Raw genomic sequence first — 27,227 nt, 5'->3', positions numbered from 1 at the left:
TTTGTAGATATTATATAAGAACCATATACCTGTAAGTGTGCAGTATTTTTTTGTTCATTTTGAATGAAGTAGGGCTTGATATGTTATTTAAATAGTGGGTCATCCCATAACAGCGATGAAGCCTAAATTGTTTCTGGTTAGTCAGATTTAAGTTACGTGTCATTATGGTTGTATTGCAAGTACTTCTGTTGGATAGTGTCAGGAGAAAGTGATTTTAAATCTCTATTTAGTAATAATCGTAGTATTTCAACTTTCTCATGCTAAGATGATGCAATAAAGAGTGGTTATTTTCCACCTGCTGGAACAATGTTTATTTTTATTCAGATATAACACCCCATAGTTAGTATACATTACCCTTCTGCCTGAGAGACTAGAGTCTTTGAGTAGTGTTGCCCATCTACACATGTATCTCCTGAATCTCAGACCCCAAAAGTCTGTATGACTGCAGTGTTGTAACAAACAACTATGTAAAAGGCAAATTCTCATTTATGATTTTTTTTTTCCATGGCAAACTCAGTAGCTTGCTTAGCTTTTAAATATTTTTGTATTAACTACACCTGCAGTTCTTGTTGTGCCTGCCCTCCAATTCCTTCTTCTCTGTCATGCATCATTTAAAATAGTGGTTTTGAAATCCTCAAACACTAAACGTGCCATTTCACTTCCACATGCCCATTGCTAATCTGTAAACATTTCTAGTGATCAAAAAGAGCATGATTAATCCAAAAGACTACGTTTATTAGAACAGTCAGTTGAAGTGACTACAAATCACAAAAAAGGGATATGATGAGCCTTTTGTACCGGGTTTCTGAGCTTTTCATATTGAGAAAGCACATGGAATTCTACCTAACAGTGTGTTACAGAAACACTCTCCATTAACTTGCTTAAGTCAAAAAGCAATTCACGGTATGCCCGTGATGTCTATACAGTGTAGCTTCAATAAGTCTATGCATGCAGGAGTCAGAAACAAGTGAATGAAATTCTGTAGGCCACCCAGTGCCCAGCTATGAATGCTCCTTTATGTCGCTGTTCCTTAGGACAGAACAGTGGGCAAACTCAGATTGTTATTGCTGAGTGATCTCTTTATACATTTTATAACAGAAGTAAAACAATGTTATTTAACTTTATGCTAAATGTATTTCCAAAGTTGGTTTTCAGATGGACTTAGTCTGTTAATCACTAACAGTTTTCATAGTCCTCTCTTCAGAAACAGGTATTTCAAAGCTCTTTTTTTCTTTTTTGTTACCTGAATAAGAAGTGGACTGTGTAGTGCAATTACTATGTAGTGGAATTCCCTATGAAGCTGCATTGAGAGCTGGACTCCTGAACATTCAAAGAACCTTGAAGTAACAGTGGGTTTTTATGATATTTTTTCCCACTGCACATGGGATCATGAGTTAATGGGCAAGTAGCAGAATAGTTGATTAATCTGCTGTTAAAGCCTTCAGAGTCTAAGATGCAGATACTACACAAGTAGATATTCTTAGGTTACATCTTTCCTCCAATAAATGTGTTTGTATCATATTCTGAATTTGGAGAAGTTGCAACACCTCAGTAAAACTGCAGGTTTTAGCAACTGCTTTTCATTACAGCAGAGGCTGTACTGCTGGGGTAGAGAAGTATTTGACTCAACTGAAAGTCTGTTAATTACATTTGGTTACCAAAACCTGTTACTAATGAGAGTTTACAGTTGCGTATATGTGTAATTTCTTTTTCAGCTGTCTGTGATATAGGATCTGCTTCTTTTAAATATGATATGCGGCGACTCAGTGAGATTCTAGCCTTCCCAAGGGCATGGTACAGGAGAAGCATTGCTAGACGGCTTTTCCTAGGTGATCAAACAATAAATCTGCCAGGTAAGATACAGCTTCTTATCAGGGAAAACCTTCTTGTGCAATGGATTATAGTAGGAACTGCATAAGCATATATTATTATTTTTTTATTATTTCATATGTGACTAGATATAAATGCAGAAATAGAAATGTATTATAACTCCATATGCAGTCATTCTAATGAACTTAATAAAAACAAATCTAGAAGCAAGAAATAGAGAATTTCTAAAGTAGGGCATTAAATTACTTAAAGCAAATAATAATACATACATTAAATAAACTGTATTTATGACAAATGACACTTATTTTGAAACTCTCCAAACACTGTTTAGTATGTGGGAGGGTATTATTAAACAAAAACAAAATAATTTTGCTGCCTTTCATGTCTGTCTTTTTTTTTTCCAGTAGCCTCTGGTCCTGGAACACCAGATTCAATCGAAGGGGTAAGCCAACATCTTTCTCCTGAATCATCACGGAAAGCATATTGTAGGACGTGGGAGCAACCCTGCCAATCTGCTTCGTTTACACACATGGCACAATCACCTAATGTTTTCAGTGAACATAGTGCAAGTAGCAGTATGTCCCCTGGGACAGCATCTCATAACTTAAAGTCTCCAGCTGTTACAAGATCCAGGAGTGTGTCTGATTCTTCAGTGCCTCAGAGAGGTTAGTAGACAACTATTTATTTTTTTATTTTTCTAAATATTTTCATCAGGTGGATGAAAAAAAATGTTACTACTTTATATTTTACAATAGGAAAAATATCTTTAGGAAAGAAAGAACATTTTTTTTTCTATTTAGAAAGCAAGATATTAGTATGTGAACAGTTTTTAAGACAAGACAGATGGAGAAGGATACACACTGGTACAGTGGCTTGTTCATATGAAATTTTGCACAATCTTGTAAGAGTATCTCTAGGGTTTTTGTGAGGAAGCAGTGAGGAAAAGCCTAATTCTTGAACTCCTGACTTGGCACTTGTGCAAATAACCATTACCTGAATATTTTACTACTAATAATTTGTTTTTTTTTGTGTATACTTTTAATCAGTTAAAGAATATAAAATATACTCCTGCATGCCGAACTGCAAATTTAAAAGCTTTTCTCTAAAAGATCTTAGTAAAACTAAACGTGTAAAATACATCAATTTCTATTACAGCTAAAACAATATGTACCACAGATCCTCTAGTTCTCACTTATACTTACTTGTAGCTTTGTGGTGCTCATTAAATAGGGTGTTAATCTGTCTTTTTTAATGTCTTTCAATGTATATATTCTGCCAGTTTTTCCTAGTATGTGGAATCATTTAAATTTTTGCCTACTTATTTGTTTAGATGCACTCTCAAAAACGTCAACTCCGTTTAATAAGTCAAATAAAGCTGGAAGCCCACAAGGAACACCATGGGAAACACTAGTTGTATTTGCTATGAACCTGAAACAACTAAATGTCCAAATGAATATGAGCAATGTAATGGGCAATACCACGTAAGTATAAAACAAGTTCAAGCATACTGTAGCAGACACTGTTATTCTGGGGGCAAAAAAAAATAAAAAAATAAAAAATCACCACTGACCATTAACAGACTGTTGTTTTCTAACTTAAAATTCCTAACTTTTCCAGTTTTGAACTGTGAAGCCCCTTGTGAATACTGGTAGATGCTTTATCATAAAGCCACATATTTACTGCAAAGTAGTAAATAATTTTCTGGTTTTTCTTTTGAAAGCCTGTAAATTTTTTGTTTATTTTCATTTGTGTTCTAGGTGGACCACCAGTGGTTTGAAAAGTCAGGGTCGCCTATCTGTGGGCAGTAGCAGAGATCGGGAAATTAGCATGTCTGTTGGTTTGGGAAGATCCCAGTTGGACTCCAGAGGGGGGGTTGTTGGAGGTACCATAGATGTTAACACCCTGGAGATGGTGGGTAAGTTGGAAAGCTGCTTCGTGTTAGTATATGCTCTGGACAGTAGCTTTGGAAAGCTAAAGCATGGACACAGTTCTCCTGTTTTGTGAATTTGGTAATAGGCAGCATAAAGACTTTGCATTCGTATTTGTGCTTTCTGACTATGAAACACATTTTGAATTGAAGGAATAGCCTCCTGATCAAGGGTGCATTCAGTGTCAGGGCTGCCCTAAAATTGCACCAGCTAGCTGTGCGACTCTCCAGCCCCTCTCAGCTGTTTGGACAGATGTCAACCGAAGAGATTGAGAGCGTTTCAGCTCTTCCTAGACTTTCCCAAATGTAGGACTTTCCCAGGTGTAGGAAAAGGACAAGTGGTTTTAGAAAGAGACTGGGTGGGTATTCTTGCTGTACATCAGTGTCAGGGCCTTCCCATGCATCTGGAAGAATCCAGTGCTTCCTCAGTCTCTCTGTATCATGAGGATGGCATAATGGTGATGTTTCTGGTAAAATTGATCTTCTTACCTTTAATGCTATATTTCTGTGTTGCTTTTGTTCTATTTCAGCTCATATTTCTGAGCACCCAAACCAACAGCCCAGTCATAAAATTCAGATTACCATGGGTTCTACTGAAGCGCGTGTTGACTACATGGGATCCAGTATCCTAATGGGGATTTTCAGTAATGCAGATCTTAAACTACAGGATGAATGGAAAATCAATCTGTATAATGCTTTGGACTCGAGCATCTCTGATAAAAGGTTTGCTGTGTTTCAAGTTTATCATGTTTGGTAATGCTGAATTCTATGTGTATGTAATGTGTCCAATGTTGATAACTGAAATTGTAAGTCCGCCAGAAATTAAAGGGTCTTTTTTTTTTTAGTGTCAGTAGGAAATAGCTTAACGGCATATGTTCTTCTGGTTTTTAATATCTAGTGAGATATTTGTCCATGGGGACTTGAAATGGGATATCTTCCAAGTGATGATTTCAAGATCAACCACACCAGACCTAATAAAAATCGGAATGAAGCTCCAGGAGTTCTTTACTCAGCAGTTTGACACAAGCAAGCGAGCTTTGTCTACCTGGGGACCAGTTCCTTATCTCCCACCAAAGACAATGGCCAACAACTTAGAGAGAAGCTCACATGAACAACGTAAGTGGTACAAAAAAACGTATGGTTTCCAGCTTGGATGTTTCAATTGTGCAGAATAATCTGAGCAACTTGATGCATGTAAGCACATCTATTTGACTTAAAATAATCTCTTCAATATGTTTATGCCCTTTAAATTGAGGCTTTTCAATGAGGAGGGCATATATTTCGGGTATCCTTCTGTATCTGTGGTACAAGAAGGAACTAACTCATAACATTTTTCAGGTTTTAGTTAAAATGTGTATTTTGCTAAAATATTGCAGTTTGAAAACTGCAAATTTATGAAGTCTATTTCATAAAAATTATTTCTGCTTTGAGTAGCTGTGTGGTGCTATGCTTACTTTATGTTAATTGTGAGCTGAAGACATCTTTTATCTGAACGCAACAAGTTAGATTTCCAAGTACAAGTTAGATTTCCAAGTACACTTGTTCAGGTTCTCATAAACTGCAATGACCCTAGATGGCAAAGATGAAACAATGTCAGTGAAATCCCATTCATCATTTCTAATCATATTTCTATTTTTAATAAAATATGGAGTTACGGCAGCAAACTTTTCTGTATCTTTCTCTTTCCTAAATTTTGTTCTTGCCATTGTGTGTTTCCTTTCTAGTGCTGGATGCAGCCCATCACCGTCATTGGCCAGGAGTTTTGAAGGTGTTGTCTGGGTGCCATATATCCTTATTTCAGATGCCATTGCCAGAAGATGGAATGCAATTTGGAGGATCCATGAGTTTGCATGGAAACCATATGACGCTGGCTTGTTTTCATGGACCAAATTTCCGTTCAAAATCTTGGGCCTTGTTTCACCTTGAAGAACCTAATATTGCATTTTGGACAGAAGCACAGAAAGTTTGGGAAGATGGTAATTTAAACCATTCCCTTATCTTTTAAAATTCTTTAAATTAACTTTAAGAATATATTGGTATATCAGAATAAATCCAAGGAAAACTTACTTTCTTTGAATTCTGAATCAAGATTATTTCCCTAAAATATACTGTGTACCTAAAACAATAATCTCTTCCCTCTCCATCTTTATCACCATTTCATTATCTGTGGTAAAATGCAAAATATATTATTGTATAAGTATAATAAATATGTCCCTGATAATATATCTAGGAAGGGGATTGTTTGCTTGGTTAATTGCATGTCTGTGTTTACAGAATCCTTTTTTTCTACGTGATCAATGTTGGAGATCTTATTGCTTATTTTTGTCTTTATATTGAAGTTTTTACTGTCTGTAGCTACTTAGAAATTATTTTTTTCCAGTTGTTTGCAACCAGTACATGAGGTTTTTAATACTACTGGCTTAGTAATTATTCATGGTAGATACCTGTGCAAATGATATGAAAAACCCTATGACCCTTACCAAGTGTTTTTCCCATTTTTTCTTCTCTCCCAACCCAATATCCCTCACATCTTTAATACAGGTACTAGTGAACATTCTACATACATTGTACAGACACTGGACTTTCATTTGGGCCATAACACCATGGTCACCAAACCATGTGGAGCACTCGAAAGCCCCATGGCAACAATCACAAAGATAACAAGGCGCCGCCATGAAAATCCCCCACATGGAGTTGCTAGTGTGAAGGAGTGGTTCAATTATGTGACAGCCACGAGGAATGAAGGTGAGGTTCACATCCATTAAATTTTGGGATTTTGCTTGTCAGTCAGTACAGATTGTGCTGTTAAAAGCTGCTATATTTCAAGTGGGCTATGAAGAAGGGAGTTAGAAATAACAATTTTCTTCTTAAGAACCTTACAGTAAATTGTGGAATAAAACATGACAACATGCTGAACAGCTGTAAGTGTTAGTGAGCGAAGACCTTTTTCAAATTGTGCAGTAAAGCCTAAGTGGTCTGTTAGTGAATGGGATGTTTATGTACGGTACTGCAGTAGTTCCACTTTTAATCCTTTGCTTTTTCCTCTTTCACCCCATGCAGAGATATTTCTTGTTGCATGTAGTTGTCCAGATTTTTTAACGTGAGGATGTACTTAGTAATTTCACTGTACATGAAGAACTAACAGATGAAGTTAAAGTGGGAATATATTTTAATTTGTGACCACTGCTTCTAGGAATCAAAACATTTTGAATCATATACTTAAATCACTTAGTTGGAAAATAAAACTCTCAAAACCAAATCCTAAAATACAGCTGTTGTTATTGTGTTCACAAAAAATATAGAACCAGTAGAAGAAATCAATTGAATTTCTGTGAAAGGTGAATGGCAGAATATGGTGTATAGTTAGAAATGAGCAGTATACATTATCTTGAAAAAATATTTTCAAGTTATCAATATACTGTACTAATATTTATACCTTTTGAAAGACACAACAGGATGTAATGTTTGAAGTTAACAAGCAGAGGCACGTTCTGTTAAATGCTTTTACATAGCTCCGTTTTGCTACATACAGAGCATTTGCATACACCAGCAAGAACTACATCTGATAATGTGGCCTTTTGGAGCCATGCTGTTGAGAGCTGGTTAAAGGACATAATGAACGGCTTTACAATCTAGTCACTTTCTTAACTTTCTGTCTTGTCACAAGTTTAACAACTGAAAACTAATTAAGTAATTTAGATGATATTGCATGTGTTATGCTGTAAGTATTGTGACAAAGTCAGATTCCTTGTAAATAGTGATTTACATCAATGTTGCCTCTGTGTCTTAGTTGTATCCATTGGAAACATTTATTTTCATTTTAAGTCCTATCATATTTCCTAATACAGAGGGCGTGCTTTTGAACATGTGGTCTATATTTGACTTAACTGAAAGTTCATTATTAGAATAAACTTGTGATGGGGTGGTCAGATGAATAAAATTTGGACTGTAAGCTTGGAAAAAAACACACAACAAAACAAAATGAAAAACACCACAAAACAAACAAACAATTCTTAGAAGTACTTATATGTTTTAATACCAAAACCTATTTACCTATTTCTTCCCTGCTTCTTTATTATGAGATGTATTTCAGTGTGTGAAAGTGCCACTACTAATTTGAAAATTTGTCACTCTCTGTACTGACAGAACTTATTTTTAACAAGGATTAGTGAATTAAGGTATTTCCCATTATCCCTGTAGAGTTGAACCTGCTTCGAAATGTTGATGCTAATAACCCAGAGAGCAGCACAACTGTGAAAAGCTCAAGCTTGCTAAGTGGCTTTAGAGGCGGTTCCAGTTACAATCATGAAACGGAAACCATCTTTGCATTGCCAAGAATGCAGCTGGATTTTAAATCTATTCATGTTCAAGAGCCCCAGGAGCCATCATTACAAGGTACAGTAAAAATCATTTGCATTTCCTGACCCAAAGCTGTTTCTCATGAACAAGGGTTTAAATACAAAGATACTGTGGCAATAAGAAAAGAGGTTTTAATCTGAAAATTACTGCAGATGTGCAAGAAAGTACACAGTTTAAAATGCAGAGGGAGTTCTGATGAGAAAGTGAAGATCTAGGAAAGTGAAGATCACAGGAGGCTCTTTATCTACTGGATTATTTTTTTTTTAACCTGCCAGCTACACTTCTAAGCTTCCATAAATGGCAAATGCACACAAGATTCTTCCATCCTATTTTGTTCTCTATGGAGAAATCTGTCCTTGAGCTGAGAGTTTTTTGGGGTAAAGGAATTAATGATGGTCTAACAAGCATAGGTTAGTAATAGTAAGATGATACTGGCTAAAAACAATTTGCCATATTTGTGGACCATGAATACCATGAATAGAGGCAACTTCCCTTCAAATTAAAACCCAAAATGTTGCAACAGCTCCTGATTAGCGTTACAGAGCTAAGCTAAGAAAATTAAAGATGGGCTACATTTGAAAGAAAAAGGTTTTCTATTCCTGTAATGCAAGAAAAGTGCTTGCAGTATGCCAGTAATTCTCAGTCCTCTCTGCAGGCTCCTAAAACTGTTCCAATGGAGGTGAAGACTCTTGTACAGCTAATTCAAACTTGCTGCCAGTAGCCTTGCATTTTTCTCTTAAATCAGTTCTGTGAAGCCCTTAGAAACAGTCCATGTTACCTTGGGTGTCTGCAGTTCCAGGCTGAAAAAGTACTGCACCATACTGTTGTCAGAAAGGAACTCACAAGTCTAACAATTACATTTATTTCAAAGGCAATACAGATACCTTGTCAGTTTTCAAAATGTTATGTTCAGACTCTTGTTTTCAAAATGTTATGTTCAGACTACAGTCAGAACTGTTGAGAAAAGCCTACTCGGTACCAGCAGTTACATTTGCAAGTAATCTGTATTGAAATTCTGTGTACTGTTCTGTATATGGCAAGTGCTTAAAATGCATTAATACTATTTTTATCTGATTGTAGATACAAGTGTTAAACCAAAGGTGGAATGCAGTGTAGTAACTGAATTTACAGACCACATTTGTGTAACTATGGATGCTGAATTGATTATGTTTCTACATGACTTGGTGTCTGCTTATCTAAAAGAAAAAGAAAAAGGTAAGCTGTTATTTGTGGTAAGACTGGCCTGACAGTCTGTAATTGTCAGACTACTTGATAGTAAATATTTGCATGCTTTCTAAATACAGTTGACTTGTTTAAAAATTTATTTAATTAAAAATAATAATAAAAAAGTGCCTAAATTGCTGCTACTGAAATCAACAGAAATAGTATTAAAAGTTTGTGAAATTGTTAGTGCTGTGAAATGGTAGCTACCTCTTTTGATCACTGATAAGTGAAGTTTAACCACAAAAAGCGCGGAGTTTTCCAGGAGTATTTGAGCTGACTTTAAGTCAGGCCCTGTAAGACTGGAAGCACGGTAGCTGCATACAGGGTGCTTTAGTGACTTTAGAGTGCTTTACACATGAACACATTTAGTTACAGCATTCAAATTTGGCACATGCATTCTTAAAGAATATGTGGCCTTTGCTAAAGAGAGTGAATTGAAGACAACAGAAATCGATGTATACATAAAGTGTGACAAACAGTGACTTTGGTTGTTGTAAATTTAATGTGAATAAACTATGCAATACTAAATGACTGTGCTCTATAATTATCTGCATATTGAAGAGTAGGTCATGATTGTGCATCTTTAATGCTTTACAATTATTTCCATAAGTATCTAAAATGTATTAAAAATCAGTTAAGATTTGGGAAAGAACAGCACTGTAGATGCTCATCATAGGTAAAATTTGAGATGTTACTTTGATGATGACATCTAAAAAGTATATTCAAAATAAAAGCAGCTTACTCAAAGTTCTAAAACTTCTTCAGTTTCCAAATTTTCCATAGAAATCCTAGTACAGATTCTCATTCCTGTACTTTTTTCCTGAAAGACTTCCATGAGAGTAATGTAAGACAGTAATGCATGTGTAAACAATGAGTTACTACCATAGTGAAAGTCACATTTGTTTTTCTGGTGTATGAAATTGAGTGTTGCACATAGTAGTTTGCATTTATTACTCATCTGGCATTCATGTTAGATGATGTTATGTATAACATAACTAGTATAACATATTAAAATTTATTATTTTACAAATGGCTTTTCTATAACTGTTTCAAAATCTGTTGTGTACAATGGAGCTCAGGGATACTAATTTTCCTAAAAGTGCTTTATACTGAGATGTCCAAGAGGTGCAGAAGCTAACAAAAGGGGAAAATAACTTTTTTTGGTGAATACTCTGTCAAAAAATACTTGGTTTCAGGCTATCCAGAGTAACTCAAAATTCAGTCCCAGTTCACAGATTTGTTTTTATTTTATAAAATGTGCTGTTTGGAGGAGAAAGAGCTGCTGTTCCCTTTCTGTATTCCATGATTTAAACTCAAGTAAGAACTGGGTTCAGGTATCCTTGATGCCTTTGGACAAAGATTTAACTTAATTATTACCTCACCATCCTCCTCCTCTGTCAATCAAAAAATAAAAATCCAAACTTAGGAGTGTGTCTGAATTTTGTTTATGGAATGTGATATGTTTTGTTTCATGCCGTGATGAAATTGGAAGACCCTGTACATGGATGCTTTGGGATTGCAGAGAGAAGAATTCCACATCCCAGTATTAGCCAGCAATGATTTAAGTTTTTTCATATATTTTATTAGCACTTTGTTCAAACCAAAAATGTTGGCCAGAAATTCTGTAAAGGTGTTACAACAAGCTGAAACATAACGTGTTTTTCTCTTGTTTGAGATTTGCTCTGGTGTTTCTTTTAAGATGTCCAAAGAGGATTCAAATCAGATGCTCATGACTGACTGATGGTTTGTTGTGTGTTTTTTTTTTCCCATCTCTATTTTGTAGCTATTTTTCCTCCTCGCATTTTGGCTTCTCGTCCAGGGCAGAAAAACTCTGTTGGTGTACTTGAGGACAGCTCCACTGAGAAAGAAGCAGAGGAAAGCATTACTTACACTACAGTCGACTGGAGAGAATTTATGTGCAATACTTGGCATTTGGAACCCACGCTCAGGTAACGACCATGTTTATCCGCAATCTCGTTACGCATTTTATCTGTGGGTACTGTCCTTCAAAATACAAGCGTTTCCAAGTTGATTCTGTTCAGCTACTAAGAGGATTGATCACATGGATGCTGTTAGAAATTCATCTTTGGCTATTAGTGTTGGTATGAAAGATGGTCAGGACATGACAAAAGCTGGATAATGCAATTATCACATTAATTAACTCCTAGATTGCACTTCTGGAAGGTACATTTAGGTTAAAAGAATCATTAAGGCTCTTTAAAATCAGGACAATAAAATTAAACTCATCAAGAACCACAGATGACTGTTTTTCACTTTGTCCTTCATTTCATTCAGTTTCTAACATATAACTTCTCACCTTGCAGTTTTAACAGAATCATCTAGGTTGGAAGAGACCTCCAAGATCACAGAGTCCAACCTCTGACCTAACACTAACAAGTCTTCCACTAAACCATATCACTAAGCTCTAAATCTAAACATCTTTTAAAAACCTCCAGGGATGGTGACAAAACCACTTCCCTGGGCAGCCCATTCCAATGCCTAACAACCCTCTCAGTAAAGAAGTTCTTCCTAATATCCAACCTAAACCTCCCCTGGCACAACTTTAGCCCATTCCGTGTATTTTACCGTTTTTCTTTTGAAGGGCTGTCTTTCTGTTCTTACAAGCAGTTCTACAGAAGAACTTCCTTTATACTCTTGTATAATATAAAAATTGAGTTGCATGTTAATGATAAATACGAATTATTTGAAAATTTCAAGTATTGACAACTTTCCTTCTCCTTTCATTTTTTTCCTCATATGTAAACTTTGCTGACACTTGGCAAGAAATTCCTCACTACCATGCCAAGAGGGAAGATTTTTTTTCCTCCAGAACAGGAATTTAGGTAGTTCTAGTTATTACTTCAGCAGTCACCTTAAAATAATAAAATATATATATATATATATATAAAAGTTGCTATATGGCAGTTTAAGCATAACACAAGAGAACAGCACACATACCAGATATATACCAGCAACCCACTGCTCTCAATACACACATTTAATCCCTAGAAATGACTTCTTTTTTTGTCAGGGTTTGTTGGCTTTTTAACCTCTGCTGACACTACTAGTGCATGTAAGTGTTCATTCACTTCATATCAGAACACACATCAACCCAGGCCAAATGAATTCTTATCTCCCTGAGCATCCTGTTACTTTGAGAGTTGGTTATCTTCAACTATCTGTATATACCAAGCTTGAAGACTGTTGGGCAGAAGGGTGTTTATATAGACAAATGGTAGTTGCTATGTAAATTCGAGATCCAGTTGCCTATTATTGTTGTTGTTGCTTTGTTAGATTAATATCCTGGACTGGGAGAAAAATTGATCCTGTTGGCGTTGACTACATCCTTCAAAAGCTGGGCTTTCACCATGCAAGGACTACTATTCCCAAGTGGCTGCAGCGTGGTGTCATGGATCCTTTGGACAAAGTTTTGTCAGTTCTTATAAAGAAACTTGGTACTGCACTACAGGATGAAAAGGAAAAGAAAGGAAAAGACAAAGAAGAATACTAAAACTATAATGTGACAACCGTAATTCCGTTTGATTTTATCGAAGTGTTTTATTGTAAGAATTTAAATATGGTTTAAAGAGAAACCTAACAGCTTTTTGCTACTCTATTTAAAACTTACATTGTGAGTAACTGTTTACTGTGGTACATGATACCATTCTGTATTTGAAGTATTGCATGATTAAGACCAATGTATATTCTGTGAAGGAATAGCTGGAACACTGTAAATCTGCTCCTCAGTCTCCACTGTTTTATTGTGTGCAATATGATTCCTGCATCTTCAAAATATTTGCAGATTAACTGTGAATTTTCAGAAACTTTATTTGCCATAACACAAAACCCTATGTTGATGTGACTGGTAATTGATTCGTCAATGTAGACTCGTGTAAATTATATATATACATAACTTATGAAACTGTGATTGCCTAAGTGCTAAAAAAATCGTTAAGTTTATTACACTTGTATTAAAATTTAACTATTGTACAGATTTTTTTTTGTTCAACCTCTTTGATTAAAAAAGTGTTTTAAGTGTAACTTGGCATCCTGTATCCTTCCAGCGGGGGCTGCCCGTCCCCCGCACCTCATGGCCGGGAGCCCGCCCTTCCCCTCAGGGCGCTGGGACGAGGCGGCGCGGGCTCCCGGCGCCCGCAGGGAGGAAAGAGCCAGAGGCGGCGGCGGCGCCCAGCCGCAGGGAGAGGGCGGCGGCCCCGCGGCCCGGGGAAGCACCGGGCCCCGCTCCTGCGGTTTCAGGCTCCGGTTTCAGGTGCCGCCCTGCCCCGGCCCCAGCCCTGGCACGGGAAGCCGGCGAGACACAGCGCGGGGGCCGCGCCCCGCCGCAGCGTGGCTGGGAGGCTTCGCGCCGCGGCCGCCATTTTGCGGCGGGACGAGGCCCCGGCCCCTCCCTCGCGCCTCGGCCGCCAGAAAATGGCGGGGCTGGGCGGCTGCCTCTGAGGCGCTGGTGGTGGTGCTGAGCGGGCCCTGGGGAGAGCTCCGCTTGGGGCTGCTTCCCGGGGTGGTGGAGGGATAAAACTCCGCAAATCGGTGCTGGAGGTGTGTGGGGAGGTGGTGAGGTGGCTTTGGGCTTTGTCATGTCGGCTGGCAAAGGGGAGGACTTGGAGGACGCGTTTCGGTTCTGCTTCGGTCTGTAGGGAAATGGAGGGTGTCTGCTGTGGAAGTTTCTTCTGAGGAATGGTTTAGCTAAGATGAGTTTGTTGAATGCTTTTAACATCCGATAATGCTATTATTGAATGTAGGTTGATGAAAAATGGCTAGTAACAGCGACTGTTTCCAGAGTGTCACAGCACCTGCATGTGACCCCATGCAGAAGACAACTTTGCCAGCTCAGCCTTCTACAAAGCAGCCTTTAGGAAGGTATCTGGCTGTAAGGCCAAAATCCTCACCTTCTGAGAGGTACAGTGGACGAGGTTTCGCTCAGAAGATGGCACAAAATCAAGGTATAGTTTTGAGTTTATTCGTTAGGAATGGCTGTTGTAATGACCTCTTAATGCTACTGGGAGTAACTTTTATGACTTTCTCCTTTTTGGAGCTCTGCAACTTGTTCTTATCCTTGCATTTTCTCAAATGACTTTCTTAGCACCTCCTTGAACTTGTTCCTCCTTTTCCAGTTTTGTTTTGCAATGCAAGTTTGTTAGCATAAGAAAACTGTTTTAGGGTAGACTGACTGTAGGGGCAGATGGAGGATCATCCCCACCTTACTCTCCTGCTCGCAGGTGTGGCTGATGGTGGGGCCCCGCAGGGTCACAGTGCCTGTGCTGCTCTCAGCCCGTGTCCGCCTCAGCAGGAGGTGCTGTCCCTGCCTTAGGCAGCAGTTTGTAGGGGGTGGCTTCTCTTCAATTCTTGCTTTTTGAATGGATGTGCTTGCTGCAGCTTGATGGTGTCAAATGACAGGGAGTTCCACTGCTTGTGTTGTGTGAAAAACCACATGCTTGATTGCTTTGAGTGTGCCATCAGCAACTTTCATTTGATCTCTGGTTTGCAGTTGGGGCTGAAGTGTGTTTTGGTTTTATGTGTAGTATCTGTCCATGTGCAGAGGTTAGCGGACTTGGTACTCACAGTAAACACGTTGGTGCTTTCGGAAGAGGAGGTGCAAGCCATGCCAGGATTGCTTATATTTTAATGGATTTAAAAGGATTTAATAGAAAGCAATACTGTGCTAGAGCAAATATTTTTGCTTTGTCTTTGAAGAAGTGTCTAAAACCCATTTATTTTAAACAGATGTAAACTGTTGGAGAGGCTGTTCAGTTCTTTATTTAAATTTATTCTTTGTTTTTATTCCAGAGCCTTTACTGTCAAAACCACCCTGTATACCTCTGCAATCAGAACTTCCCTCAAAGGAAGTGCTAGCAGAGTTTATTGAAACATACAAGCAGGGCAAAATAAATCCCGTGTCTGCTTTGTATCAGTTTGCACATATGCACAGAGTAAAACTTGAATTGAAAGAAACTAGTGCGCCAGGTAAGTACTTCTTTGCTTAATTACAATTGTGTTTCCTTATCCTAGAGATGATTTCAGTTTCTCTGGCTTGTATTGATGGCACTAATACAGATTTTTTTTTTTTTTTAAGTGTTAGACAAACTACTGCCACCTATATTGCTTTTTGTTTACCCTTCTACTGTCTACACAGTCATGTTTTATAATTAATTACCACAGAATTTGATCAGATTAATTGTATGAAGTTCTGGATGCTACTTCTCGACATCATTTTTGTTTTATCTTGTGTAGTCAAGCAGTTAGTCTTCCTAGGCAGTTACTGTTACAGAAGACCTTAGCATGTCTTTTGGCTTTCTTACTAAATTATGTGAAATAACTGTTCAGCCCTCGTGCAGCCATTTATGTCTTCTCTGGGTGCACGTTAGCTGTAACATACGCCCTGTGTTGCCGCGTGCTTGGAGCAGTACAGGTGTTGGTCCTGCCTCTGTTTGTGCAGGAACCAGGAAGGGAAGTCCTGGCCAGCAGTCAGACCCACAAGCATTTGCTTCTCAGAACTGTAATCATTTTTCATCTCAGAAGAGGTTGGCTTTCACATCGCCATGGCTGCTTGTTGCTCAGGTAGTACTGTGCTGATTGCAGTGGAAGCTGCTTCTGACTTGCAGACTGACTTCCCTCGTGCCCAGTTCATTCCCAGCTTTGCGTGTTGTTCTTGCCTTCTACTTACTGTAAGCAGCTCTTTCTCTGGGGTGCAGCAGTTGTATGCTGTCTTGGTATTTTTTTTTTCCTTTTATTTCCTCTGAGAGGGCAGGGTTAGCAAACCCGGGCATTTCTGTGTTCTTTGTAAGAGAAGGTGTCCTTTTGCCTGGTCGTCTTCCCCCTTTTTCGTTCCAGCTTGGGCTCTATATAATTCAATCTACCTTGTCGAGACCAGCCATATTTTTCCTTTTTTTTGGAAGTCCACTATTCATCTAAAGGATGATGAGCTCAACTAGACACAATATGCTTTTGTATTCCAGTTTGTCTCTCTGTGGATCTTCATCTTTTCTTTCACAGTTTGCTACAAAGAATTGCATGTTAATTGTGGTTAAATGGAGGTCTTTGTAGCCGTTTTAGGTGACAATTTCCCCTCTGTGAAATACAGCTCCTGTATTGGCGAGTTGGCTGATGGCATTCCTGAGGTGGAATGTTGTTTTTTATTTATATTTTTTTTGTGTGTGTGATCTCTTTGATTCCCTTTTAGTGTTCACCCAGCCCATACCATGTAGTAGAAATGCCTCTTTGTTACACAGCCATAGGACTCTTTCCTTGTTGCTTTCATATTACTGAAGGTGAAACTCACTTAACTTCAGTTTATTTCTGGGGGTTTTATCTGATCTCTTTTTTGGTTTTGTTGTTCTCTTCAGAAATTCTATAGCAAAGGGCACTGTCACTATTGATCTGGTTAGAGGAAAGAGCTCTTTTAAAACAAGTCCCTCTTGCTCTCTGTCATGAAAGCTTCTCATAGGATATAGAATCATAGAATGGTTTGGGTTGGCAGGGACCTTAAAGACAATCGAATTCCAAAACCCCTGCCATAGGCAGTGATACCTCCCACCAGCCCAGGTTGCTCAAAGCCCCATCCAGCCTGGCCTTGAGCACCAGGGATGGGGCAGCCACAGCTTCTCTGGGCAGCCTGTGGAAGTGCCTTGCCACCCTCTGAGTGATGAATTTCCTCCTTACATCAAATCTAAACCTATCCTCTTCCACTACAAAGCCACTCCCCCTTGTTCTGTCCCCACGCTCTGTGACAGAGTCCCTCCCCAGCTTTCCTTTAGGCCCCCTTCAGGTACTGGCAGGCCGCTGTAAGGTCTGCCCAGAGCATTCTCTTCTCCAGGCTGCACATAGCCAGCTCTCTCAGCCTGTCTTCATAGGAGATGTGCTTCAGTCCCTTGACCATCCTTTTGGCCCTCCCCTGGACTCTCTCCAGCAGCTCCCTGTCCTTCTCGTGCTGGGGGCCCCAGAGCTGGGTGCAGGACTTGAGGTGGGGTCTCAGGAGAGCAGAGCAGAGGGGGCAGTCACCTCTCTCATCCTGCTGGTCTCTCTGCTTCCGATGCAGCCCAGGATCCGGTTGGCTTTTGGGGCTGGAAGCACACAGTGCTGGCTATTGATAAAGGTACATTATATAGAATTACTAACTCTGTGTGCCCTTTTTTCCTTTAAAGGCAACGTCATAAGTCTTTATTTTGCCTTTTCTGCTGTGTTGAGTGGTGTTTGCTACAAGATCGGATTGGGGAAAAACAAGAAAGAAGCTAAATTCAATGCAGCTAAACTGGCTCTTGATGAGATCCTGGAACTGGAGTATTCAGGGGCAGTGACTTCTGACAAGTCAGGTAAATACTCGAGCAGCACCTAAACAGAACTTGAAAAGCCTTGCTTAAAGATTTTCTGTGCAGAATTTCTGTGGAGCTTTATGGAGTGTTTCTGTATCGTGCCTTCTGTCAGTTTTCTTGGATCCTTTGAGCGGAGTTAACCTGTCATGCGGTTCTGAAACTGTGTTTTCCCTTTGTCTTTCATATACTAGGAGTTGCATCAGAGTTTGTAGCACAGAGAGGAGAATTACTAAAGCAATCTATTTGTTGCTGTTGCACTTGTTTTGCTGCTCGTGAGTTTACAGCAATGTGAAGTTGATCCTAAGTGGTTGAGAACTCTTAACAAAAAAAATTAAAAACACTGAGTTACTATTTCCAAAAGAGTTGAGCTACATGATGTTTACCTTCTTTTAAGGGTTGCTACCTAGACAGTTCTATGCTTGTAAGGACTTCAGAATCAGAAAAACGATTTGTAGGGAACTGGAAAGTTTAGCTTGCTGGAAATAGTGTGCCATCCATGTTTGGAAATCTGTTATGTCAACCCCAGTTTGAAATTCTGTTCAATTCTTAGGTCCTCCCTGTATTCCTGTTGAGTCTAAAGCTCCAGAAAACTCTGCTTATGTTTCACGGATCTGTTCTGGTAAGGAATAGTCTTGTTTTTCTATACTGATTCAGATTACCCATCAAATGCTTTTGTTTTTCTTTAATGCTGTTCATAAAACCTTCAGTGACCTGCGTAAAGTTACTGTTGTTTTAGACATCTCTCTGAAGAGTGGCATGTTAGTTACAGAAGTGGGAGACTGACCTGACCATTGCTACTACAACTGGCTGACAGATGCCACTTGAGTAAATTGCTTGAATTGCAGTCTTGAATCTGTGACAGAAGCAGTATTTCTGCCCTTTTTTTGAAATGCACTTTCCAGTAGATGGTCAGTCTTAATCCATATCCCCAGTTTGTCATGACTAATAAAACCATGAAGTGTTCAGGTATCCTTGTCCTTCATTTATTCGTGCCCATCCTTAAAATTGTCAGAATCACCATGTATGCTCACAGTAGTGCTTTTATTGTGGGTTTCAGTTGATAATTTGGGAAGTGTTTTGCTTCTGTCTGTTTTTCCCCTGCAAATTTGTGTCTTGCTGGATTTTCTTCTTCTATTTAGAAGGAAGACGGCTCATATATCAAAAATTTTCAGCAATGCTGGAAAGACTGTTCAGCAGCCTGACTACCGAATACCCGGAGTACCAAAGCTGTGGCAGTTCACTGGCTGCCTTCATCATTGAAAAAGGCAAGTCTGCTGTAATCCTGAGTGCAGGCCTGGTCTGTGTTCCCAGAGAGCTTTGCTTAATGTGTTTCTGATCTGATAAATAGCCATAAATGGCAGCTGTTCTCCATTGACATGCTCTCTTCTGATGGCTCTACCACAAATATCCTGTGTAAGGAGAACTTGTGTGTTGCTCTTAAGCTGTTGGAGTACTGTCGGTGTATGAATAGAGGTCCAAGGAGAGAAAATTGGATGAGGTAGAGATGCCAGAGTGGACCTCAAAGACGGCTAAAAGAGTAAAAAGAGGGATCAGGGCTAATGAAATGTGGGGGAAGTCTTTTCACTAAGAGTTCAAGTGACTTTTTTGGAAGAGATTCTAAATTTAGGTGAGGCCATGTGAAATGTACCGCTGTATGCTAGACCATCACTGTTACTTGTGGTCATATATCCGTGTCATCGTTGTCACCTTCTGTATAGTGAAGCACTGATGTGTGGTAACATGTGTTGACATGAGCAATGCTCTGTCTTGGCTGCTGCCAGAACATTAAGCAGTCTATTCCAGGCTTTGTTTTTGAGTGTGCTCGAGTGTGCTCAAGTGTGCTGCTGCCTTCAGCAGCGTGAGGCAAACCATGAGCATCCTTCAGCAGCCCATCTGTGGAGCCTGTTCCATATGGCTTGCCCTACCTGCATTAAGGAACCCCCCCAGCCAAATACTGCTTGTTCTCCCCGTGTGTTTTAAGCATGATGGTGCTGTCCTCGATGTCAGAGTTGTTGAGGTTATTAAATGAACATCTTCATTAAGCTGAAAATACTGATTCTTAGATCTGTTTAACTAGTTTTAAAGGAGAAGTTGGAAAAAGGCAATTGCTTGATTACATAAAAATAAATGTGTTCTTTTTAGGTGGACAGTATGAAATTGTAGCTCTGGGAACAGGACAATGCAATTACAGTCAGGACTATCAGCCCAATGGAAGAGTGTTACATGACAGCCATGCCATCGTTACCGCAAGGCGTTCTCTCCTTAGGTGAGAGTGTGGGTACCAATAGTTAACCGCTTCTTTTGCAGCCAGTTCTTAGTTTTCCTTTTCCTAAGGTAAATATAAGTGCCTTTGCATGTTTTTAGTTAGTGCTTTCTAGATCATGATCAAATCGTATAGAACAAAGTAAATTAAATGTGACTGTCAAATATTCATGAACAACTTTGCATTTCTCCCATTTATTGTTACTTACCACTTTGTTTTAGGTATTTTTATAGACATCTTATGCTGTTCTATAATAAAAATCCAGCACGCACAGAGACGTCCATATTTTGCACAGCACCTGGCTCAAAGCTGCTTGTCCTAAAACAAAATACAAACATCTTTCTCTATATGAATCAGCTGCCAAAAGGATCTGCGCAGTTGAAATCACAGTTGTAAGTACTCAGCTATTTTCAGATGTGTTGTAATGGAAGATGAGTTTGTTCACATTGACAGACATGAGTGTGAAAAATAGGCATCATTACGTGCTTTTAATAGCAGGGGGCGTCTGCTGATTATTTTTTTCAAGTTTTGGAAGCGTTAGTGTACAGGGTGGTAGTGGTAAGTGTCTGAGATGCAGCTTAACATGACAATACACAAAACTTTTACATCGGCTATAATTTCAGGGTGATACTCTGTTTATGACAGATCATCTGTTTACCTCTTAACCCTTCACCCTGAGATACTCTTAATTTAACCATTGAGGACGCACATGTGGTAACTTAATGTCATCCTTTGTACCCCAGGAGTAGACTACAAAAAGTCTTGGATTGCGTACTATAAAAAAAAACTGTACCAAGCTGCTCTGCTTTGTAGAAAAAAAGAGAACAGAAAAGGAGTATACCTGCTTCACCAACTCTGTGCTTACCTCTAACTTCTGTTGTACTCCTGAAATTTTTATAGGCTTGAGACTGAACATCAGCATTCAATGGCTTAACCAAGTTATTATGAAGAATAGTACTTCGTTTCCCCATTAGTGAGTGGTGCAGTGGAATAACAAGGCAGCCCGGTACCTCCATACCCTATTTTGGTGCTCAGAAGGTAGACTTCTGGGCTAGAGGTCACAGTCAGTTCATTGTCAGTTGTGCTGACTGGGGGAAGCCTTCCTGTAAGAAGTGCTGAAGGTTTCAGGTCACTTTCTCTGTCATAGCCTGCTCTTAGAAGGAAATAGTTAACGAGACTGGATGCAGCTTGCCAGCTACTTCATGATAGTTAATAGATCACAGATCCACCATTAGTTTTTTTGTTCACTTTTGGTCTGTTCTGGTCAGTGCATGTACACTACTGTGACAAACTCAGAAATAACTTATTCTAATATGGCAGATCAGTTTATATACAAAGTAAGTTATTTTAAAGATATCTATCTATCTATATATAAATAAAGTTACAAGTAATCCATTGGGTATTTTGGGGCAAACAGCATTAGATGCCACTTCATAATAATCTCTGACTACTTCCTCACTGCAGTTCCTTTTCATGTCTTACTTCAGACATCTCAATCCCCAATCTGTATCTGCTTATGAAGCTAGTGAAGAACTGAGTCTCCACGTTGCTGTAGAAGGCAGGATTTACCTTTCGGTTTGTTGTCCACCTAAAACTGCTAGAGCAAGGAGCATGTCAGCCACTGACAAATTAACAAAATGGGAAGTGGTTGGTATTCAGGGAGCATTGCTGAGTCACTTCATTGAACCAGTTTATATCAACAGTATTCTTGTAGGTAAGCTCAAAAAATCACAATTTTTTTTGTATGTCTTCATCTTCCACTGTGATTACATATTACGAAAAATGAACTAAACAGTGGTGGCTCTTTAAAGATTTGCAGTCGTTTGTTTTTGTTTTTTTTTCTTTCTGAAAAGCTACTGGATATGTTTTGTTTTGTTTTCACTTATCTTGGAAATGGCCTAATGTGAAACTCAGTTAGTGTAATTGTTTTGTCCTTTCGTTTCTTTTTAGTTTTACAGATGGCCCTCCCTTTACTAGTATAGTGGCAATGCAGTAATACCAGAAATTCAGTTTCGTTCTATAACAAATGAAATTTTAAATATTGAGAGAATACCAAATAAGTGTGACAAATGCTGTGTTAACTATTTGATCAAATCTGGTGACTTTAAGGTGACAGTGTTAGTCACTTAACTGTAGAAATGAGCAATGGTGGAAAAACTGCTCCAGTATTTAATTGAAAATATCAGAATACCCAATTTTGGGTAAGCCTCACCCTGGGTTACCTTAGCAGCTATATTAGAAAGTATTTGTCTTTTTTTTTATTAACTTTTTTATTTCACTACCTTGTATTGGTTATTGCAAATAGCTGTTTTGTTGTGCAATAAATAGGGATTACCAGGGCAATGCTGAATTCTCAGGTTTCTGTAGCGTTCAGGAAGACAATGCTGCTATCGGAACTCATTTCAATATTTTTTATTTATAAGGCAGAATTAATTTAATGAGTATTATCCTTGAGTTTTTGAGGTGTTTTTTTGTCTCTGAGCATTTGTATTATGAGACTTAGTACACACATACCTGACTTGCCCAGACATTGGAGCTGCAACAGCATTTCCTTTTCTAACACTGAAGAAGGTTTCTGAAGTTCTTCAAAAATCCTGTGATAGTTGTTGAATAATTCAATGTTCCTTCTTAGGAAGTCAGGGCACTTTTGCTTAAACGAAGCAATAGAAAAGCTCCTCATGCTCATTTGAGTGGTGTTCTAAGTAAGCATAATAATCTATTAAACATGTATTATAGAAGAGTAACACATTTTATGACTGTTCTTGAGATACTGTGGACCAAAATATGTTTTATTTAAGTAGGCAAAGTAAACAACATATGTTTAATGTTTCTTTAAGTAGCTTTTTTTTTCTTTTTTTGAATGTGTATAATTGAAATCTGAGGTTTGTTAGTTTCTACCATAAGAAGTCTGGGATCTTTCCTTAAAAAAGATGTTTTAGTATGGAGCAATGTGAGCACATTGGCTAGTGTATTTTCTACTGGAGAATATGGAAGTTCTATTTTAATGGTGTCTTCTGTGAGGTGGAAAGTTAATGAAGAGTTAAGTATTCCAAAAAGGGAAGTATCTAATGATGATGGCTCTGGGGAGGAGGAATAAAAGTGAAATTTTTCAGTTTGCTCAGATCAGAGCAATATACATGTTAGGCATCTCTTACTAAGTTTTACTATGCTTTTTGTCATTTTAACTAGTTGACCATTCAAAACAGAACAGAAATATTGGAACTGATTTTTCTGAACTGTTTTTTTTTTTTTTTTTGTAGAAAAATCGATATAATGTCGACTGATGGAAAATCTGTTGATTTTCTTACATGTGACTGGTTTTGTTTTAACAGGAAGTGGAAACTGCAAGGATACGAGAGGGTTAGAAATTGCTGTAAAACAGCGTATTGATGATGCACTCACAGTAGAGCTTCCCATGCTTTATGTGGTCAACAGATCTCATATTTATTTGGTGAACGCTGCACAGCCAATTCAGATGGATATGAAAAACTGGTCTCTGAGTTTGAATTGGTCGCTGTCAGATGCATCAGTGGAGGTTGTGGATGGATTAAATGGAAAAACCACTGAACGGTCAGAATTTTATTCTCCCTTATGTTGAAAATAATATACTTGCTGTTCTGTATTGGCTCATTTCGAATATTCAGTTTTTAAGCTATGCATGGAGCCTACGCTGTAATCGAAATGAGAGATCCTCTCCTATGTTAGAGAGATCCTCTCCTATGTTAGAGAGATCCTCTCCTATGTTAAGTGTGTCCATCCTATATTTAGATGTAATTTTAGAGATCTTTTAACAATCCAGTGACATGCCAAAATATGAAACGTGAATTAATATATATTTAGTTGTTGTAGTGAATACTTTGCTTTTCAGAATGCATGGAACAAAGTAACATCTGAGTTCCTATGAATTCCAGTTTGTAAACAGTTCTTGGTTTATTTTACGTTCTCTTACCTGAATTAGCTTTGCTCATTCAAAGTGGAAGCAGCATCATGTGATTGAATTCACAAAGCATTGGGGCAAAAAAAATACAATAATGATCACAGCAATATACCTGTTAAGCACCTCTTACTGAGTTTCACTGTGCTTTTTGTCATTCTGACTGCAGTTCACCGTTCAAAAGTGGCACTTACATGGCAAGTCGTCTTTGCAAGGCGGCAATGCTTAGTCGTTTCAAATCGCTGGCCAAGGAAGCAGAAAGAAATGATTTACTTCAAATTGCTACATACCACAAAGCTAAGGTAAGCTGGTAAGGGAGAAAAAATATATTAAGTCTCTGAAAGGCTTCTCTCAAAACTGCTTTGGTAGGCTGGGATGATCTGGATTGCTGAAGAGTTCACGTGAACGTCTGGATTCTTTTATTGCCTGTCATCTTTGCCTAAAGCTCTCTGAAGTTGCTGTTTTCAAGTAAAGTCAAGTGAAACTAATCTTGACGCATCCTCTCTGAAAATCTTTCATATTTTGTCTCAGGATTTGAAGGCTGCTTGACATTTTGCTTACAGTAAGATTAGTTTCATGCTGGAAGCTTTTTTGTCTTTTTAATCCAACTGTTTTATATTCAGTTCATACATACATTAGTGTTTTTCTGCCACAGAGTGCTTTTGTGTAGGAATTCTTACTTTGCAGAGGGAGAGGAAAGTAGAAATCATTCATTATCACTAATTCCTAAGCTTTCCCTTGTGGTATAAAAAGACAGAGAAATGACCTAAAGGAGTTACTGTGAGTTTTTGTTGCTGTAAATAAATTTTACTCACTTGTCCCTGCTTGGAAGTCCGTAGTCCAACTCCTCTGTATTCTTCTTCATTGAGTGACATTGAATGTTCATTTATTTTCAGTGTAAATATGTTATTGGAACTGAAAAGATGCCAGGGAAAAAAAGATGACCTATTTAACAGAACAGTTCTCCTATTCCAGTAAATGCCCAAAAATATACAAATAGTAAGTTCTTGGATTCTGTAACAGTACTTCACTGTCAGCAAGTAGTGGAATTGTAAAATCTGTTTACGTTTTTTTCTGTGAGGTTTGTTCTCACGCGTATTATATGAGTATTGAAGAATGCAGATCTCTGGGACTATGGATCTTGAAGAATTTCAAGACAAAACTTTTTTTTTTTTTTTAGATTCAGTCCAAATCGTATCAAGAAGCTAAAAAGTTGCTGCACAGCTACTTGGAGGAACATGGTTATGGGTCCTGGATTGTGAAGTCTCCTTCTATAGAACAGTTCAAGGACTAACTGCAAGGTGGATTGCGTGTGAAGTTGGTTTGTGTGATTTCTTTCAGTGAAATGCAGTTCTTGTTAGTAAAACGTTTAACTGTTGGGTTAATATTCACAGGGATAAAATCATTCTAGAGCTTCCTATCATCAGTTTAAATACACGTATTAAGCTGAGTGTAACACAGTTTTTTCACAGGTAGGAGTATCGAACAACATTGCATGGCTATTTTGGTTTGCCTCACCTCCCAGCATCACCTCATCACTTCCCCCCCCGGGGGAGTCACTGACATGTTTTTCCTGTTAGTTTCAGGATTGCTGTGCATCAGTCTCTTCTCTTTACCCCCCCTACCCCCCCTGCATTTTTCATAACTGTCTGTCTTTGAGGAAAAAAATAATCAGTAGAAGTGGAATTTCTTAAAAACTAACAAAAAACTATATCAATGTGTGAGAATCACTGACAATTTGTACTTTATCTGTAGGCATCCTTTGGTAGAATTGTGTTGTTTGTTTTTTTTTTGTATGTAGCTTTCACTGAGCATCTTGTAGTTCACTACCTGTTGTTGGTGGTAGAATGGTTTAAGAAGTCATTTGTGTACTTCCAAATGTGAAACTGAATTATCAGGCTGTTACCAACTGTTTTCTGACAATCACTATTTTTAGTAGTGGGTTTAAAGTGTTGTAAAGGTGTCGAAGCTGTAAACGAGAGTAGTGTGATGTAGCACAGAAGTTACCAGAAACAAGGTTCCTTCAACTTCTGTGGGCTGCCCCAACAGCTGTGAGATGTGAGACTGGGTGGACACCTCCTTCCACAGATTACTTGATCGCTACACTCATTCATCCTTGCAAAATTGTCTCTATAATGATACAAAAAATACTGCCTGTTGAGAGGAAAATTGCTTCCTTGTAAGTTATGATACAATTATGGTAATATCTTGGTAATGTTCAAAAAGTTGTTGTTAACTCTAATAGTTGGGTTTTGTTTTGTTGTGAAATACTAGTGTACTTATCCTCAATACTACGTTTTCATTGCATTGATTTCTGTATTTCATCTAAGTTTGGGAAGCTGTTATATAAAAGTTTTCACACATCAGTAATAATACAGTGCTGTAGTTATGTTTTGGCTTGTTACTGTAAAAGGATTATAAAACAAAAAAAACTCTTCAGTGCTTTATTCTTAACCTGTTTTTCTGACCGTAGGTTCCTTTCCACAATGAGAGAGGTTATGTTGTGAGTAAGATGTGTTAGGATGTGTATGACAGCTGTATCCTTGAAATGTTATGAAATAACTGCGTGGATCTAGTTTTAATATTTAGATTGTTCATTGTTTAATTAGCAGCATATGGAGAATACGTTGAGCTAGTAAATTTCAGCATGTACTTGTTCTATGGGCTTGTTTTCTCACAAAAGTTTTTTTTTTGGAATTACAAAGCTAGGGATGATTCTGTAAGTTTCCAGGTACCTAGGGTACCTGTTAGAGGAAAACCAAGTCACGCTGGATCCAAGATGCTGAGAGGTAAGGCTGCATCTGCACGTCCAGGAGTTGAAGATGTATTCCTGGCAGGCAAATACACCACATACGTCCTTAGCCAGCCCTGGTGATGGTAGAGGGGCACACAGGAGCACTCACCCGAAGACAGCCAGCACCAGCAGCCTCGGGGTGGGAGCTCAGCCTCTCCCCCGGAGATGGAGCTGTGGGGGGCAGAAGGTGGATGTGTACACGGTGGCTTCCTCCAGCACCTGTGTGCAGACAGTGTCAACCCTGTAGTTACCCCCAGATCCTGGTTTCCCCCTTTCCTGGCATCTGGACACACACATCTCAGAGGCTAGAGCTCTGTGCCCGCTGCTGGTACAGACTGTCAGAGGGCTGCTGGGAATTCCCTGCTCCCCACAGCTGGCTCCACTCTGCTCTCACCTCCAGAGCTGTGCAGTCACTTACACACAGCTGCCCCCACCATGTTCATGGCCCTACAGATACAGAGGTGTTCTACACAGAGCTGTCCCTTAGAGCCCCGTTCACCCCCTTGTTCCTAGGCCACTTGGTCTACTCCACAGCTTGTTTGTTGCTGGCAATCACATGCTCCCTTGCA

General features: G+C 38.7%; 2 protein-coding genes across 17 annotated transcripts in view; both read left to right on the top strand.

Moving 5' to 3' along the window:
* BLTP1 (bridge-like lipid transfer protein family member 1) overlaps nucleotides 1–13,381 on the top strand; it is a 113,219-nt gene extending 99,838 nt beyond the window's left edge. For 10 of the 13 annotated variants that reach the window (XM_038178191.2, XM_072037479.1, XM_038178192.2 and 7 more), the window contains 12 exons: nucleotides 1,716–1,853; nucleotides 2,235–2,495; nucleotides 3,161–3,311; nucleotides 3,588–3,745; nucleotides 4,288–4,480; nucleotides 4,656–4,873; nucleotides 5,482–5,733; nucleotides 6,299–6,502; nucleotides 7,958–8,152; nucleotides 9,197–9,331; nucleotides 11,124–11,289; nucleotides 12,635–13,381. In XM_038178191.2, the coding sequence (XP_038034119.1) occupies nucleotides 1,716–1,853; nucleotides 2,235–2,495; nucleotides 3,161–3,311; nucleotides 3,588–3,745; nucleotides 4,288–4,480; nucleotides 4,656–4,873; nucleotides 5,482–5,733; nucleotides 6,299–6,502; nucleotides 7,958–8,152; nucleotides 9,197–9,331; nucleotides 11,124–11,289; nucleotides 12,635–12,851 (2,288 nt within the window). In that variant the 3' untranslated portion in view covers nucleotides 12,852–13,381. The remainder of the gene's footprint in view (nucleotides 1–1,715; nucleotides 1,854–2,234; nucleotides 2,496–3,160; nucleotides 3,312–3,587; nucleotides 3,746–4,287; nucleotides 4,481–4,655; nucleotides 4,874–5,481; nucleotides 5,734–6,298; nucleotides 6,503–7,957; nucleotides 8,153–9,196; nucleotides 9,332–11,123; nucleotides 11,290–12,634) is intronic. The other 3 variants (XM_038178199.2, XM_072037478.1, XM_038178190.2) reach the window with 1 other exon arrangement.
* A 34-nt stretch (nucleotides 13,382–13,415) lies between these two features.
* On the top strand, nucleotides 13,416–25,305 carry ADAD1 (adenosine deaminase domain containing 1). 4 transcript variants are annotated; one of them, XM_072037481.1, is made up of 12 exons: nucleotides 13,416–13,610; nucleotides 14,139–14,301; nucleotides 15,146–15,322; nucleotides 17,500–17,667; nucleotides 18,218–18,286; nucleotides 18,807–18,932; nucleotides 19,810–19,933; nucleotides 20,152–20,322; nucleotides 21,418–21,644; nucleotides 23,263–23,500; nucleotides 24,034–24,166; nucleotides 25,045–25,305. In XM_072037481.1, exons 1-12 carry the CDS (start codon nucleotides 13,431–13,433, stop codon nucleotides 25,156–25,158), a joined length of 1,890 nt encoding a protein of 629 aa, XP_071893582.1. In that variant the 5' UTR covers nucleotides 13,416–13,430; the 3' UTR covers nucleotides 25,159–25,305. The 4 variants fall into 4 exon arrangements, with proteins under 4 accessions (XP_071893582.1, XP_071893583.1, XP_027312674.3 ...); XM_072037482.1 differs by having other exon boundaries at nucleotides 13,472–13,610; nucleotides 14,101–14,301; XM_027456873.3 differs by lacking the exon at nucleotides 13,416–13,610 and adding an exon at nucleotides 13,758–13,897.
* Nucleotides 25,306–27,227: the final 1,922 nt, after the last annotated feature.

Source organism: Anas platyrhynchos, chromosome 4 (assembly GCF_047663525.1).
Source record: "Anas platyrhynchos isolate ZD024472 breed Pekin duck chromosome 4, IASCAAS_PekinDuck_T2T, whole genome shotgun sequence".
NCBI lineage: Eukaryota > Metazoa > Chordata > Aves > Anseriformes > Anatidae > Anas > Anas platyrhynchos.
Note: the sequence above shows the minus strand (reverse complement) of the source record. Positions and strands in the feature narration are given on the sequence as shown.

Coding starts and splice junctions, on each gene's coding strand:
- ADAD1 (XM_072037481.1), top strand. CDS start 13,431: ATGGCCGGGAGCCCGCCCTTCCCCTCAGGGCGCTGGGACGAGGCGGCG. Junction 17,668..18,217: donor AGTGACTTCTGACAAGTCAG/GTAAATACTCGA, acceptor TTCAATTCTTAG/GTCCTCCCTGTATTCCTGTT. Junction 23,501..24,033: donor AATGGAAAAACCACTGAACG/GTCAGAATTTTA, acceptor TTCTGACTGCAG/TTCACCGTTCAAAAGTGGCA.